This window comes from Melospiza georgiana, chromosome 4, assembly GCF_028018845.1.
Source record: "Melospiza georgiana isolate bMelGeo1 chromosome 4, bMelGeo1.pri, whole genome shotgun sequence".
Classification (NCBI taxonomy): domain Eukaryota; kingdom Metazoa; phylum Chordata; class Aves; order Passeriformes; family Passerellidae; genus Melospiza; species Melospiza georgiana.
In genome coordinates, this window is record NC_080433.1 from 42,554,105 (window position 1) to 42,572,552 (window position 18,448).

Genomic DNA, 18,448 nt, shown 5'->3' on the forward strand with positions numbered 1-18,448 from the left:
AAACAGAAAAACATCTCAAGTTCAGAGTCTCCTCAGCTTATTTAGGAAGAGAATAGTAGCTTGACCAACTCTGTTGCTGTAAAATCCTGACTTTTCCTTTCTGCCCAAAGTTTCCTATGTTATATATCCCTTCCTTCCCCTAATATTTAAAGCAGACTTTAACAGGCTTGTGTGTAACCTCAGGCTTGCTGCTGACGCCCATCTGTTCTTCAGACTCCAGACACCTGAAAGTGAACCCAGCCAAACTTGTTTGCTGAAGCCTTTGCAAACCATTGTCCCAGGATCTCCCTATTTTGGTAACAGTCCATTAAGACTAAATGAGTGATCCTTGTCTGATAGACAGAGGACTTCGAGACAGTCCTGCACACCTGTAGTTGGATATCTGTGTGTTCAGTGATAGGTGGTTTTCTTACAGCTCTAATTGCCTTGGGGGGACTGCTGTGGGTGCTGCCTGGTAGTCAAGAGAATTTGGCAACATGATTAGAGTGATCTAACTTGAGACTATTGCAGAAACAGGCAGATACTCACTTCCTCCCTTGGTTTTGCCTCCTCCACCTTCCCTCGCGTTATCTAATGATCACACACCAATGTGGGAGCTATATGCATAAGAATAGCCTTCAGGGGCTTTGGAGGCTTTATTCTCTTCTGATCACTGAGCTGACCTGGCTTGCCAGCAGCACTTGGCATAGATATGCTGGTTAAAAAAAAAGTCTAAGCTGCTTTTCAGACATGTCTTCTACTTCTGATTGGAAGCCTGGCTGAGTAGAGCTGCCTGTTCAGTGGTGGAGTCCCATGGTTCATCTCCCAGCTCATGAGCCTGAACCAGTTGGTACTGTCCAATGTTCTTTCATGATATCTGAGGGTGTTAGTGCCAGAAAGTATGTTTCATAGCAGTTGTTTTTAATCCATCTTCTCCCAAAGTCTTAATAACTTGATCATCTGAAGCTATTTCTTACTTATTAGTGAGTTTTTAATCTAAACTCTTTTGCTGTAACCTATTTTAATCCTAAAGAGCAAAACATTGCTTATGCAAAGCACACTAATAAAAATGTCAGGGATGGCTCCTATCTCCTTCAGCTTGGTTACAAGTTATGGTTTTAATTGAGTAGGCAGTGATATTACTAGTGATACATTCAGATATGGATCTTTGGAGAATAATTGGAAATTTGGATTTTTGAACAACAAGGTAAAGCTTGTGGTCTGAGGTAAACCACATGCAAACTGATGATGCAAACTGGTATGGGGTTTGATCTTACAGAGAGGCTAGAAGGTGAAAGGATGTTTTTGTCAGGATCCAAACTGTTTATTTAAATAGTAGGAAATGCTGACTGGAGGTGTAGAATTAAAAGTAAAAGGAAGCAAAGATGAAACATCATACAGCCCACTCAAGAAAATGAGAAGAGGACTTCAGAAGGATAAAACAAGTCATGTGATAAAATAAAAACAGGGAAAGAAGATATATTCCCAGCCAAGGAAAAACATCTCTTCTAGAAGAATGACTGACTCTTACAAGTTGATATTGGTAAAGCTGCAAGTGTTGGTTTTGAGAGCTGGGAAAAGGTCGCTGCAGGCTTTAGAAGATTGTTACAATTAATTTCCATTTGTTGTCTTCTTTGTGAAAAAACAGATTGGGGAAAAAACGTGTCCCCTACTCTCCGCCCCCAGTCAAATTGTGATGCTCTGTGCAACATAAAAATTCCTTCTTCTCCAAACTTGCATTAATTATCTACAATGATAAAGCTAAATTCTGTTAGATAAAATAGTGGACAGACTGGGAGAAGATCACTGAGGTAGTATCAGTTGGCATTTTCTTTTATGAAGATGTACTGTGGTAGTGTCCTGTTTCCAGCATGTTTTTGCTGCATGTAAGTATGTCCTAAGAATAATGAAATGCTAATGAGATTGTTAAGGTTGGTGGTGAAGTTCCCTTTTTGAAATCATGTCATTATGTGGTAGAGTGTAATCTTTTCTACTGTGTAGCTGTGATCCGATGTGTGGATAAAACCCAGCTGACGGAAATACACAGTAAAATATGGTTGATGGGTTAGAGGAAACTATAGCACTTAAGTGATTTTCATACATGTTCGTTCAGGTGAGGGAGTCAAGGAGAGCTGGTCACTGTAGTATGTACAAAGTGTGTGCTCTATAGCTGCCTTTCTTCAGATTGGCTTACTGTGTGCATCTCTGTTTGTGACCCTAAATATTTTTAGTTAATGTATTAGTATTTTTTAAGTGTTCCTGTTCTTCTAAGGGTAAATGTAATAGAAATTAGGTTCAGAGATATCTTCCTCAGGAACACAATTTAATGGGAAATATCTTTTTTTTAATACAGTTTAGCAGTTCATTCAATCTAATGAAAGTCAAGGAACTGATGCCCATTGTAATGCTCTCTTAGTATTTGGCTGAAAAAGAATTTGAAAATGGAGCTGATGTCTAAAAAACCATTATGTATTGAGAAGTGAAATAGGAGAGATCTTACTTATTTCTCACAAAACATTGGTTTTATTGGTATTCTGAGAACAATTCAAAGTAGATGCCTTACATCTAATTCTGAAGCTGAAGGTGGTACATAAGGAAAAGAACATATACAGAAGAGTGATAGATATGGAAACCCGAGAGATTGTATAGACTCACAAGGAACAGCACTCAGATCCTTCCCAGCTGATAGATTGGATCTGCCCATTGCACCAGTAAACTCCTGTTTTCTAGGTAGGACTAGAACATGGGAGAACAGGTCTAGATATATTATATTCATGGGCAACCAAGTTCTGAATTGCACAAAGGCTTGGTGAGTGTGGTGTACTGTCACGTGTGAGGGGCCTCATCAACCAGTTCAAAATTGCTGTATGACAGAGGCAATGATAGATCCTCTGTACACTGTGGAATCTATGGAATTATTAGTGCTGTTGACCACTGAATATAGTATTTATTGAGTTATCTGATATAAAAATAATTTAACTTGCAACAAAGTTGGTTTTGAGGATTGTGTTCTAGGAGAAAACAAGGTTGTGGTATAGATTGCCACTTCTTTGCATCTCAGTTTTGATTTTCTTGCAGCTTTTACTTGAGTGGTTTATCTGTTGTGAGTTTGACCCTATTCTGTCACAATACAGTAGACTTTCTAGTGACACCAAAACAATTTATGACCTAGCTATCCTGTCTTAAAGCCACGTCTTTTGTTGGCTATCCTAAACTGTGTCATTTCAGTGCAAATGACCATAATCTGTGTGTGGTTTTCTAGTCTTACCCCTGACTGAGGCAGGGTAAAAGATGTTTGAGTTCTCCTAAAATGCATGTAGATGTAGCCATGGTGTCTCTCGACCCATAAGGGCTGCTGTGCATTGATGGAAGTGGGTTATTTGGGTACAATTCAGACGCTAAGACACACAAGTGTGAGGGTTTTCTATAAACAGTGGATTTGACAAGAAGAAGGTATAGAAAAGTAATTATTTGAAACCTCTTTTACAGACAAGATACTGCTCATCAAATGATTGAGACATTTGAATTAAGAGTAGGACTTTCTTTTGGAAAAAGATTGATTTCAAGGAAATTCAAAGCAGACTGAACATGTAAACAATTGCCATGAAGTGCAGATTGCTGGTATCTAAATGGGGGTCAGACTAAGTTCAGTACTACTGAGTGATGCTAGAAACTGCAACTGTGATAGTAGTGTTGCTTTACAGAGAGGTCTGCTTACTATATTGTTATGTAATATAATTACAAGTAAGATAAGTTCTGTGATGTAGTAGTTATGTATATACTAACATCTTTTTTAACACAGGAAATGAATTGATCTTGGTTTAAATTTTTCTGATATAAATGCAATCATGTGGCTGTTGGAGAAAAAGAAGCCTGTTAAGTCCATACTCATAACTTCTGCTGAAATAGAAGTCAACAGATAAAATCATTATTTTTGATGCTGCCATACCCAAATATAGCAATGATGCTTTTGGCAGTAAGGCTGGAGGGATGGTGGGATCACCTCTTCTTAGCTGAGGAAAGTGGGAAGCAGCATGGTCTTCCTTCTCCCTCCTCCTCTTCTGCCTCCATGCTGCTGTTACCTCTTCTTCTCAACCCCTGGAACTCAATCCCAGTTGTTCACCTTGATGATGGTTAGGTAAATCACCACAAATGCTTGGAGACTTGCTATGGGAAAGCATTCCAAGCACGGTGTTTTCAGCTGGAGTTACAGTATGACCTCTGCAGCTGCAGTGAGGCATTTTTCATACTCAGCCTTCACTTTTGCACAATATGCTGCAAGCTTCAAAATGAATGCTCGTTCATGCAGTGCATCATGAAAATAACATTTGATATGCACTTTAAAAATACTTCTTGTTTTGCTTCATGTCATTCCTGCTGAAATTTTTGCCCTTTATTCCTCCTGGCAATGTCAGGCTCCACTTCAGTTTTTTCTTGGGTGCTGCTTCATTTGCAGGTTTTTTTGTGGTAGGTTGGCTTTTGGTTTGTTCTTTTTTTGGAATAGGCCATATGTTTCCCTATATGGCTTTCTTCGTGTTTTTGACTTTACTTGATTCGCTCACTGTTTATTTTCACCTAAACATTGCTCTGCCACCTCTCAAATGTCTTTCCCTCTATATGGATAAGGCATATGTGAAGGCTCAGTTGCCTTTCAGATGCTGCAAGTAGGAATTTTTCCTTTTCCATCTTTGCGTTTTAAGTTTAGCTGGCCACCTACGTACAAATATTTCTAGAGCTGGCTTCTTTCAGAGGTTTCTTGCAGCACAAGAGGACTAAAACTAACCAGATACTGTTATCTACACTGTTTCTTTTATGCTCCTGCATACCAAAAAGGAAGACTGATGAGATTCTACTTAATGTGCTTCCTTGGGCATACAAGTAGCAGTGGAGGCTGGGAACAGCCGGCTATGTGCAAAATTCAGGGGTGTGTTGGTATGTTGTGGAATGTTGGCTTCCCAATCATAAATGTATTTTTTCTATAGGTACAATATTTAGGAGTGATAGAAAGTGATGTTTACATAGGAAGATTTTATTTTTTGTTTGACTACTTTGATAGCTTTGGGAGTATTTGACAATTTTGAAGCAATGATGTGTCAGTCCAAGATGCTTTTCATAAGAGCTTCATGGGAGAGAATCAGAAGCTGGATTTGATGCTATCTGCAAGAGCTATTGCATATTGAAGGACATAAAAATTGTCTTTGAAAACTGGCTAATTATTTAGAAAAAAAATACATGCTTTAGTCTGGATTATCCTGATGAAAATTGAAAATAAATGTCTCCCTTCTATTTGCTTAAAATCTTTTGGCCATTTGTTTCTCACCTATTTTTTGTTGTTATTTTTTAAAGCATCTCTAGCTATCAGAAATTCCTGGGGTTTGTGTTCTGCAAGAGAAAAATCAGAAATTTACCTCGGGTCTCTTGTTGATATTAGCTGTCTTAAAATCATCATGTATTTCAGAGTAAATAATTGTCTAGTTATGCTAAATAACCCTAATTGGTCTGATTTAACTTTGTGTTTTGCATTGCTACTAGCTGATGGTATGCTTATGGGGGGAGCATTCCTTTTTAAAAAGTGCTGCAGCACTTTTTTTTTCAGAAGAGGAAGATGTGAGTGAAAGTCTTCTGGATTTTGCAAAGCAGCATAACCTTAGAAGTGCATGAGTTTTTTCATTATTTGATTTAAATTTAACTGCCATCACAGAAGCCTGTCTTTCTTGTGCCAGTCTCTATTCAGTTTTAAATGCTCAGAGGCAGAATGTTGAGGCGCAGCAGTGAGTGACAGTGTGGAATGGCATTTTGCAGAGTGCCTCAATAAGACATCCCTGCGAGTTTGACTTTGTTTTTCAAGTCATTTGATTTGATCTCCTTTGGTCTTAAAATCATGCAGGAGAAAGGATTCTAGGCCCACTTGAATTTCTGCAGTTTTGGTTCCAATGCTGAATTTGGAACCTTGGTGTTCTTGTATAAATGCTAGATTCAGAAGAGAGAGCTGCAGTGGTAGCTCAGCCGCGGAGAAGGGGCTTGAGGGCAGTGAGCGGTTGGGTGTCTCTGCCGGGGCCGAGGAGAGGCCGCGGGGGGGCGGAGCGGGGGCGCTGTGGGAGGGCCCTGCCCGGGCAGGCCGGGCTGCTCCGCGCTGCCAGACCTGCTGGTGCCTGCCCCACACACGTTTGAACCCTCTCCACCAAACGCTTGTAGGGAATACAACATAGGCTTCCAAAACTGGGAAGTTGTGGCTTTTTGTCATTACATTTATCTGGGGTTTGAATTACATGTTCAAAAGTGAGTGTAACATTGTGAGGGTGCATGAGGGAGTGATTGAGGGGTAGCTGTACCCAGGCTGTTCATACCTGTTCAGCCAACTGCATGTTTTCCGTGGGGCTTGCCCGCTGACACAGGGCATATTTATACTCTGTACCACAACAGAATTTAGCATAATGTTACTCTCATGCTACTGGATTTGCTTCAGGTTTGTATTATTTTAAGACATTCAAGAAAAATAAAAATACCAGGACTTTCTGAAATATTTTGAGAAGTACATCCTTATAATTCAAGAATCACATAGAAGTTATAATCCTATCTCTCAATATGTTATCTTACAGGTATGTTTACCTTTTCTTACCTGGCCTATAAGTGTTATTTTTGCTGAAAGTTAAATACCAAATAAAACTCCAAACTGATAAAGCCAGACCAAAACAAAACTACATTTGGAAATGACAAGTAATCTTGAGTTAGCATTTCTACCATGTCTGAGTTAATAAGAACATTGTTAGGAGATCAGAGTGGAACCATTTTAAAGTTAGAAAATATTTTAAGAAATATTCCCTGACATTTAGAGCAATAGAAGGTCTGAGAAGGATCAGGTTTTACAGTTTCAGTATACTTCAACTTTTGAAAAAACTGAAAATAGTAATGTTAAAATTTTATATTTTTATTTGTTAGGTGTCTCTTGGAGGCCTAATTGTTTTCCCAGAGTTATTGTAAAAGTATTTCTACCAGTAATAGGGATGTTTTACAGAGATGTGCTTTTATAAGTGCATTGATACTTTATATTTTAAAAAAATAAACAATGAAACAATTCTTAAAGGCGCTTAAAAAAACCAAATTAAAATACATATTCCAAAATTGTCAGTTTTTAATTTTTTTGCTTGTTTGTTTCTTCAAATGAGGGTTTACACAGCTGCATGTATACAGTGATACTTTTTCAGTCTCTGGCCCTTTTTTGTCATTCAGTTAAGATACTCATAGAATTAATTTGAACTCCAACATGTATGGATTTTTTTAAAACCAGCTGGGCTTAGCTGAAATCTTAAATGTTAGCTAATTAGTTGAAAGTTCTTGGCAGTGGTGCTGTTAGTTGGGCCGCCCACTGGCAATTAGGCCTTGTTTCACGGGAGGGACACACTGAACATGTTTATTTAAGATGTATATGTAACATTGTTTTAGACAGGTCCCTCTCCTCACATTTTAGGAGTCAGGATCTGCCGTCAGTCTTCTGAACAGTCTGAAGGGACCCGTTGTTTGCAGCAGCGAGTCTCCAGTGAGCTCAGTAAGCAGTTTGTAATGGCCACTTGTGCTCTGCCCTTCCCTGTGCCTTCCGCCCTTCTGGTGACCTTCAGGTTCAGCCAGTACTTCAAGTTAATTACATCGGTAATGCCTTTGCAAACTTGTTTCCAGATACTGTGAACTGGGCCAAGGTTCCAATGTAAACATATGCCCCTCTTTCTGGTGCTGAGATAAATAATATGAAAATGCTATCTGCAGTGTATGCTGCTAGCCAAGTTTGAGCATCTTCCAGATTCTTGAGTTCTAAATTCAGAGATATGACTCAACTTTGTATACAAAGTGTCTTCAGAGAGAGGTTTTCCTCTCTTTTTGTCTATATATGCATTTTGTTAACAGATGTACAGACACACAATGTTCAGTTGTAAGGGCTTTTTATTGGTTTGGGATTATTTTTTTTAAATTCAGAATGTAGGCCACATTGCTAGTTAAACTTTTTTTATTTCCAGTCCCTGGACTGGTTTTGGTGTGGACTGTTTGGCTTTTGTACAGTGACCTCAGGGTTGGTTTTTATTGTCTCAGATATACTAAGATTCCAGCCCTTTATTTGTTACATAAAAATATATTTTTCACTAAAGGATGTGAGAGTATATGGGTTTCATAATAATTCTAGAAAAATAAATGTTTGCTGCCTTTTTTTTTTTCAAAGTAGTTAATTTCAGTTTTCAGTAGCTATTGAGGAGTATACATCAGTGACTCCTAGAAGAAAAAATTCAGTTAGAAGTATATTTGCCCTCATAAAACAATGGTATTGCAAAGCAAGCTACTTCTTCTAGTCTTGCCCAGACTGCCTAATCCTTGTCATGGAAGTATCAGGACAAATTATTTTCTTTTGCTGCTTTTATCTCTCCTAGTATTCCTGGGATACTTACAGTTCTCTATATTTAGATCCCAAGAGACTAAAAGTGATACCTTTAGCTTGTGTTAACATTTGAAAGTTTTAACTCGATAAAACAGGATGGTATGAATCAAGCTACTGTTTCTTTGTCATCCAATTACATTATACAGTTTATCACTGAATTTTCAGAATTTTTCTTCTGTAGTTGTCTGTTTAACATTACCATTTTTGAACTCAAAACTTCAAAATTGCAAAAGAGACAAATTCAAGTGCAATACCAAAAAAGTTTAGTAGGTGATGGCGGAAATCTTACATGTTTTTACTTTTTCACTGCTTCCAAGTTTACATAAAGCACATTTTATAGACATGGTGTCAAAATGCATGGGTCTGGACTTTTTATTACACAGCTTCAATTTCCTTTTCACTGTATAAATGTAGCTGTATAAATTAAGTATCTGTCAAGGAAATTAAGTTATATTATGTTTGCTTGCATAGGAAAGATGAAATTTTAAGATGAAGGTATCATCTACTTTAAAAAGGTAAAATTCATCCAGTTGTTTGTATACATTGTTTGGGTTTTTTCCCCAAAACATGGAAGTTTTATATATGCATACATACCTACATACAATAATACATGGTAGCATGTGAAGATTTTAGTATATGGCACCAGGATAACTAAAATGTCAAATAAACCTTTGTTTGAAGTCATACTATATAAGTTTTGGTTAACATTTAGTTTGAAATACAGTTCATTTGAGAAATATTTTTCTTATGTAAACAGCAAAATCTTTGCATTCTTAGGATTATTCTGGTACTGTCTTCTGCTCAGTGATGCCCTATGAAGGCAGGGCATCATTCACCTGATCTTGTTTACCAAATCTGTTTCCTTTGTGTATGCAATGTAGAGTCAAATTATCTCCACATGGAAAATGATTGCTTTCCTTTCCACTGGTAGCACTAAGTTCCTAATAAAATTATTGATTCTGTAGGTAGCAGGTTGACTTCATGTACCATGTGAACTCTGTCATTGCTTGCTGAAAGTAGCTGTACTCTAAGTAAACAAATGCATCATACACTTTTACAGGACGAGGTGATCTGAATGATATGGAAAACAGAACAAATGTAGATTTCATTATCAGGTGAAAAAAGGTTACACATTAAAAGGTGTCTTTAAAATAGTTGGAATTTGAGTTACTTGGTTTATCATAAATAATGTTCTTTCATTTAATTTTCCTGCGAGGATCACTGTTAATTTTTCGAGAGGGATAGCAGTGGAGGAGCCTAGTTGGGGTGGCTGAAGGAAGGCTGGAAAAAGTGTGTTCTGTTCTCACTTCTGTGGCAAGAAGTGGCAAGAAGCCTTTCACCTTTGTTGTGTTTCTTCCATTCCTTTAAATCCTGTGAACTCGGAGCAAGTTCACCTATGCTTGCTTTGCTGACCCAAGAAAACCAAAGCCCTGTAAGCACCTGCAAAAGGAAAATCAGATAACTGTACTTCTCCAACCCTACTAATCCCCTAGCATTGCTGATCTGATTTTGATCTGTAAGCAGCTTCATTTTGAAGTCTGCTTTAAAGGATCAATTGATGGTAAAGTTGTCCATCTATAAAAATAATAGCTTTAAAATGCTATACTAGCCTTTTATTCATTCCCTTCACTTTTTTATGCATTCCTTCTTTTGTCATATCTACATTGACCCAGTGACCAAATACAACTGCTTCAATGAGATAAGTATTTTCTTTGGAGAAGTGATTTAATTTTCTGCTAGAGGTATTCTGTGGAAATACGTAAAAATGGTCTTTTCCTGTCTATAATAGAACGTAAACATTGAAAGAACATTAATATTCACTTGGATTTTTAAAGAAAGATATTTTTGTAAGTGGTTGACTTTATTTTGACTTTGTAAGAGAGTTGATTTCCCCAGTGCTGTTTTTGCCAGTTTAGCAACCCCTTGCATAGCGATTACCTGATCTGTGACCTGGGAGGCTGTTTCACTGTTAGTACAGCTAGTATTGTTGAGAAACATCATTCCTTTGTGTTATTTTTTCATTCCTGCAGAAGTTCAATCTCTTAAAAGGAGGGAGGTCAGAGTTAGAGCACAGCACTCTTTCAAGAAGAACAGTATAAAAACAGCATGGTTTACCAGCATCAAAGTTGTTGGTAGCAACTGATGATGGATATGTCAGGAGATAATAGTTGCCTTTCTGGGAATTCGTTTTCATTTTGTGATCTACTGGTTCTTAGCACTTCTTGACGTAATTACAGAGATTTAGTAACAAGTGCTAGTTAAGTCATACATTAAAAAATACAAAGATATGAGAGTATTAGATTCTGAGTTATTGATTAAAGATAACAGATTCCAGCTATCTAGGATGATAATTAATTGGCAGAAGTTAAGGCAGCAATAAAGTACTTCAAAGTATTTGTATTAGTGTTGGATTAATTTTGTGATTGTCTCCTGCATAATTTGGCATTCTGTAATAGTGAAGGTAGGAAAGCACTCTTTTTTTTGTACACCTTTTATGACAGATGATTGATTCTTTGGTATATTCTGAATTTTTTTTTCTCAAATATGTGGAATATATGAATTAAGCTGTGCAAGACAGGTGGATTTGCAGCTTTTTCTTGTCTTGACACCTGTCATGGCTCAAAGTATCGAATTTTTTAGGTTAATGGAAATATTATGGTCAGAAGCTGCAAGATTATTGATCAATTTTAATTGCTCATTAACTGTAGCTTTTCAATAACTTGGTAAGCTTATGGCTTAACACAATTAAATAATACAATACTTTTGTATTATATTGACCTATTGTTGGAATTGGTACTGTGACGTAATTGGAATTTTGGGTTCTTGACTCCTGAGACAGTAACATATTAAATAAGAAAACATAATGGGATTGAAATGCGTAAAGTACTGTTTTCTTTCTCCCCCTTTCCTCCTTCCCCACCAAAAGCTGACCTTATGAATACTTAGAAGGAGATGTAGTTTTTATTGACTTTAATAATCTGCCGGAGGGATCAGGGATCATCATTTTGGCAAATTGTATGTGCCACAGGAAAAGTAGTTTAATTAGAGGAGGTCACAGGAATTGGTGGTTCCATCCCTGTTCAACTTGTCATCACTTTTGGTCATTATCTAGCCATTTTCTTCTTTCAGTTCTTCAGGTATGTATGAAAGGTGTCAGGAGTCTTTGTGGCAAACTAACACCAGAAGGCTCTTTGTATTAATGGGTGTTAGGATGAAGAGACATGCCAGTATTCGTAGGCTGCAGACAGTCTAAAGGGTTTGTATTTACACCCAATGTAAATGTTTCTATTAATTGTATGTGTGCATATGATAGCCTAGTGGCTGTTATGTTGGTTTTTTGGGTTTTTTTTTCATCAGTTTTGCTGTGTTATTTACGGGCTTTTTTTCTTTGTCTGTTGGCAGGTATTTAATTAGTCAAGGAGCACATGTAGGAGCTGTAAATAGTGAAGGAGACACTCCATTAGATATTGCTGAAGAAGAGGCAATGGAAGAGCTGCTTCAGAATGAAGTAAATAGACAAGGTAATTTTGAATACAGATGGGTGGTTGTATTTATGGACACTAAATGTATTTTTGAAAACTTGGGCTAAATTGTGACTGTTGAAGTCAATTTATTTTCTAAAGAGAGTTGGTCACTATAGAATGTATGGTGTTAAGGTGTCTGTCTCTTAAAACAGATTTACATAATTTAACAGTAAACTACTAATTGTCTCTCAGGCTTTGCCCAGTTTTAATTTATATGCTTAAACCCATTTAAAGCCCAAAGCAAATAGTGAAAAGAAACTGGAAGACATGATCTGCAGGGAAATGAGAGATACACAGAAGTAGAGTGGATTTGCAAAGGCTTTGATTCCGTTAATTGGTAGTGTTAACAGAAATTTGATTAGCCGTTTTTACAGTTAACACACAACGAACATCAGATTAGACAGTTGTATTTTTTGTCAGTATTACCATTTCTCTATTTTAATTGGTTGTTCTCTTTTCTAACAATACTATCAGTCTTGCTTGAGAGTTGTTTCTAGAATTCACCTCAGCCTAGATTTTTTAAGGTTGTTCTTGAAATGCTTGGCTTTACTGATGTGTGATACTAAATGACTGCGGTAGCTCTTTGTCAAATTGGAATTGTTTGGGGAATGAGCTCCTCCAAAATCTCTTTTATATGTTACTGCATTTTTTAAAGAGATATTTTGTTATATAGGATTTTACATACATTTTTATAATGTGGATATTCAACATTACAAATTACAACAACACTAATTTTTATTCTTTTGCAAGTTTAATTATTTTGAACATCCCAATTGTAAAATCAGCATAATGCCACAGTACTGAAAATCTCAGTGAGGTTTACATATTTCACAGTTGAAGCTTACTGTAAACTGTGTAAGGTACTGTCTTTATAAATCTGAGAAGAAGGTATGTGTTCCCACACCATAGCTATTAGCTTCTAAAGGAGTAATGTAGGTTGTTTTAAAATACTAAATTTCACTTAGTATGGACAACCTACTTTCCTTCCTCTTGCATTTTTATGGCAGCTGGTTTGCTTGCTTGTTTCACAGAAGCAGGGAGAAAGGCATTATCCCTCCTTCTAAACTTGTGTGTGAAGAAATAAGAATTGAGGGCTTTTATGTGCAGAGATAAAATCAAAGGAATTATTTCATCAATGTGGGTGAGAGTGGACTAGGAGGAGTATGAATCTGGATGTGAACTTACAGTGGATATCTTACTAAATCATGAGACTGTTATCTCAGCAATGATATTTTAATTATGCACCTTTGATGGCATCCTAGCTTGCATATAGATATTACATAAATTTGTGTATTAATGTTACATTAAAAAAGGATTATTTGGTCATTATCAGAATCACTTAAAAAGTGCATAATTGTGTTTGTTGTGGCTAGAGAAGTTAATAGCTATAAAATAGGAACCTAATTGTTTCTCTTAATGGGCAGTTAATAGTGAGGCATTGTGACAGTTTCATCTTTGGCTATTCAGCTATGTGTAGCTGAGTATAATTATCCCTCTAGCAGTGAGATAATTCCATATGATGCACTCCTTCATATTAAATAAAACATTGCCACAGTTTTGATAATGCAAGTTAACAGTAGGGTCTGTGGAATGATCAGCCCTGGCTCAGGGTTAAGGGTGATGGAAGACTAGCCTATTTATTTTGAAAATAAACAAGCCTGGGTGACAAAATATCCTATCTCTGTGTAGATAAAATATGCAGTGTGAAAGTTAAATAGGCACTTTCCATAACATTTTTGCCTTGCAACCCTTTCATGTATTCATTCCTGCGTTCATGGTAGCTTCATTTTTGTGTTGTGTGTTAATGCTGTAAATTTGGCTTCCTACAGATTAGCAGAGTTGTTTGGTGGCAAAAAATTTCTTGGAAAGATCGGTCAAGTTCACTGTGATTTCAGATTTAAATGATGATATTTGACGTTTATTCCTGTTAGAAATCCAAGAAGAATCATTGGTTATGTCTTCTTTTTTGCTGCTTTTGCAGGCCTTTTGTCTTTATAAGAAGTGTCAAAACAGACTACCCAGCTACTCAGCATTCTGTTAATCATCAATTTGTACTTGGGCCCATTTTTTAGCAGCTATCAAGCTGTATTTTAAGGACGTATCTTATTACAGGACAAAAGGTGGAAGCCTCTAGAGACACTAAATGCACAAAAATAAATCATAGAATACAATACAGTTCAGTTCTGTGTTACATTACAGGCTTAATAAAAGGAAGGATCTTCAATGTTTCCTCATCCTATTTTAGTATTCAGGCTCCAAGGTCTGATCTGACTAGAGAGGAGATGGTCAGTGATACAAAATAATCTTCTTGTTATATAGGTTCTATTGTTATGAGTGTTGGCCATTAAAGAATAAAGATTTTCTAGTATTATTATCCAGTGGCTGCTTTTCTTTAGTCATTCAGATCCCCACATGCTACAGCTCTAAATTGCACCAAGGGTCAGGTGCCTTTTCTGTGCCTGTGTCTTCTTGTGTCCTGCTGAGCAAATAGAATGACTTGACATAATGGACTGTTCAGGAATTGTGAACTAAGGAAATAGCTATCCTGTAACTGAAGCTGTACCACTCTGATAATTAGGAAAATGTTTTTCTACCCTAATCTTCAGTGGAGAATTATTAGCTTAATTATTTTTAAGCTTAAAACCTTCCTTAGTTTTGTAAATTATGAGAAGGGAAATTACATGCTCAAGTAAGGTGTAAAGATTTTTTAGACCCAGTTACAAACACTTCACAGATAACAAAATCAGGTGTTTAATGGAAATTATTCCAGAGTAGTGCTGAACAACTGTTCTGTTTGCACTCCATATGGTTAAACTGTGTGTTAAATTTTGTGTGTTATAAAAGCTCTTTTATCAAGGACTTTTGTTGGTCCTCCATATGACTAATACCTTTTGCATTGGTCAGTCCCATGTATATATAAAGGGCCACTCCAATTCTCAAAATCATTTAGCTTCATCAAAAATATTATTAAGTTTCTCATTGTGACCTGTCATGTTTCTACTCTGCAGTGTTTCAACACAGAGTTGTGGAAGTTGTCTTTTACCAATAAAGTTTTCATTTGCACTGGTGAAAATCAGCAGACTTGGAAGAGATGTGGTTTTAGTCCTGGCCAGTTTTAAATGTTGTCTCTCCTCAGGGCTCGAGTGGGGTTACGTATAATGATTTGAAGTGACTTTTTTAGCTATTGATCGTCAGATGGCCTCTTAAAATTATTTTAACTGCTTAAGCAGTTATTTTGAATTATAGGAAACATTCTCACGAGGTGAGTTAGTGGGGAGAGGTGATGTGAGGTGAATCAGGGGTTCAGTGTAGTAGCTATTTATTCAGTAACTATCAGAATGGTCACTCCTGTCCCAAGGAGAAAAACATGTTCCTCATTCTTAATTATAGGTGATGTAAAAAGACTGTCCCAGATGTATTGCTTAACTCAGATTTGTTTATATGGATAAAATGCGAACTATTACATTTGTATATAAACATTCACTTCATGAAGTAAAAAGTGGGTTGATCTTCCCTGCAGTATCTATAAAACATGCCTTTATATGGCTGAGTCGTCCTGAAACAATGATTCAGCAGTTACATTTATGCTGAATTTTCATTAAATGCTCACTGAATGGCACACTGTTTTCAAACCTGATTTGGGCTGTTGAGTAAAACTTGTTGATCAGGAAAAAGTGGAAGCATTTAGCAATAAATTATTAATGCTATAAGTTGTTAGGCTGCCAGAGAGGTTAAGCGCACTGGTGGTGTGAGAGAGTGCTGTGGCTGAGGCTGAGCTGGGAGGCAGCACATTGCCATCTATGGGCCGTCGGGAGAAAGGGTTGGAAACAGATGATGAGCATTTTCTTTTCCCCTGGTCTGGAAAACAAAAGGAACGAGAAAAGCCCATACAAGGTATAATAAAGGCTGTTTACATTCCATTTTCTGTTGTTAATAATGGAAATTGTATTTATCTCAGAACACAACTTTTTTCTGTGCCACAAAGTTTAATTCCCATTTTCACTCCAGTTATTAATGTGGAATGTTTTATTTAGATTGACAAGATTCTGGTACTTTCTTCTGTTGAAATATGACCAGAAATTAACTGTCTTGTAAAATAATGTATTGATACAGCCATTACTCCTCTGTAACCATTATGTTTTGTTTGGGCTTCAGAAACGCAGTAGTTTTTGATATTAATGGAAGTCTGTGTTGAGTATTAGTTACTTTATGTGCAAAGCTTTGCTGTTTTGACATAATAATCTGGGTTGTTAGGGCTGTCTGGAAAGTAAACTTAGATGTGACCCCTTAGAAGCTCACAAGATCAGGATCTGGAATGAGTTTTTACTCTGCTCTTTCTTTATACCAAAGCTCCTCAGCACAAACAGCTGTGTAAATAACAGTTTTACACTGATAGGAGTTTGTTCAGATTCTTCAGGTGGAGCAGGTTACTCATGCTGATAAGGATTCACAGTTGGACTTTGAGCATACAAAAAAGGGAATGGACATAAATGTGACTAAGAGATGATCAAATATACACTATTTATTATCTAGTAGTATTTTGCAGGCAACACTGACATGTAAATGACTGTATTCTAGAGTATTGTGCCAGGATCTGCTGGTAGTGCTGTGTCATTCTGAAAGGAAAGCAGATGCTCATGCCCATGAAGTTAGTAGTTCACCTATCAATATGTAGGAGCTTCCTGAGGAATGAGAATGTGTGACTATCAGTGTATTATAGATTCAGAGTTCCTGGTCTTCACTTTTCATATTTGTCATACTTGGAAAGTTTTTTAGCTTTTTCCTCTGCTGAGTCCTTCAACAGCCTTGTATGTCTTCTGCATCTTGGAGACTCAACATCCAGATTATGGTTTTTTTATCAGTTTCTGATAAAATGTAATTCTATTCATTTTTTACCTAAATTGTCAAGATTAAAATGGTTTTGCCAGGCAATTTATTGAATGAGTCTAGGAATTTGGTCAAGTCCTCAGAACACTGACTATTTAACTTGCTTCAATTACTTTATGGTACTTAGTGAAGTTTTATCTTTTGATTGTCTTTAGCATTAAGTTTTACAGTATATATCTCTTAAGTCCCTGCATACCAGTGTGTAAGATTAGAGAAATCATACACATGAAAACATTTTGTTGAAGGTTGGGCCACTGATTTTCTGATAGAGGTCAACCCAGATACAGTTTGTGCTCTTGATGATCACAGTTTCTAAATTGCTTTTCCTTATGAGTTGTCACCTTTCAGCCATCATTGCTAGAATTATGCTCCTGCATAGTTCAAGATCTCTTTCCTGCTATGTTTTTAAGTAGTACTTACAAAAATGCTTGCAAATAATGTGTTTGTATTACCCTTTCAGGGTCGGGAATTTATTTCCATTTGTTTAACCTGATGCATATACTTGCAGGTATTATGATGATAGACTGTGTTTCTCCCTTTCCATCGGTGTATAATTTAATTTCTTTTTTGTGAGACATACTGTAAAAAGTTTTCAGTGTTTTGGGTGTTTTTTTAGTAGTGCTATGAAAGCACAATATCCAAAGTGTTGTCTATTTGTGTCAAAGGTTTGTGATTCATGCTTTAGAAAGTATAGAAGGTATAGCTCCATTTTGTCACCACTGTTAAGAAGCAAGGTTGTTTCTCTTCCCATAGAGATCTCTTTGTAAAACAACTTCAGCTGTTTCCTACTGTGTACAGCTACATCAACACAGATTTGGTTTTTGGTGCTTAGAAAATTAAAATATAATTTTTCTCTTTTTTTATCAGGTCGCTTCAGTAGTTATTAGTGTGATGGTAGACATTCTTAGAAGAATGAGTTTGAAGGGTTTTACTAGATTGATTTTATTATTATTTATTTCTAATACTTTGTCCACCCATCCCCTCCTTTTGTTAAAAAAGGCATTATGCAAGCTGTCCCACAGTGTTGGATGTTTCCATAGCCTTGGAATTCATCTTCCAAAAAATGCACATATCTAACTCTGAACATTATTCAGGTTTAGGGGCTTTTTACTGTATCATATAATGTGGCATAAAATCTGTTATATAATTGAAATGAATTATTTGAACTAAAATGTTTTGTGTCTTCTCTTCCCCTCTCCCCCTCCCTGTCTGAATTAGGGGTTGATATAGAATCAGCTCGCAAAGAAGAAGAACGAATAATGCTAAGAGATGCAAGACAGTGGCTCAACAGTGGCCATATAAGTGATGTCAGGCATGCAAAATCTGGTGGTACAGCACTTCATGTAGCTGCTGCTAAGGGCTATACAGAAGTCTTAAAGTAAGTGTGGTTTAGCTTTTTATATTTTATTGTCTTGATGTAATGCTGCTTGGAATTGGGCACTTCTAACATTTCGGGAGTGTATCTTGAAAATCCCAGTCTCTAGAACAATCTGTGTTCAATGCTTGATTTGATGTTTTCAAGCACTCATAAATCATGATGTGGTTAGCTTTCTATTCTAAGTCATTCAAAATATGAATATAGTATACATGTTGAACCTAAATACTTACTTGTAAGTGAAGAAAGTTGATTAAAAAC

At 36.6% G+C, this 18,448-nt stretch overlaps 1 protein-coding gene across 3 annotated transcripts in view; it reads left to right on the plus strand.

Moving 5' to 3' along the window:
- PPP1R12A (protein phosphatase 1 regulatory subunit 12A) overlaps window positions 1-18,448 on the plus strand; it is a 113,591-nt gene that overhangs the window by 51,399 nt on the left and 43,744 nt on the right. For all 3 annotated transcript variants that reach the window (XM_058023703.1, XM_058023702.1, XM_058023705.1), the window contains exons 3-4: window positions 11,804-11,922; window positions 18,031-18,190. In XM_058023703.1, coding sequence (XP_057879686.1) covers window positions 11,804-11,922; window positions 18,031-18,190 — 279 coding nt within the window. The remainder of the gene's footprint in view (window positions 1-11,803; window positions 11,923-18,030; window positions 18,191-18,448) is intronic.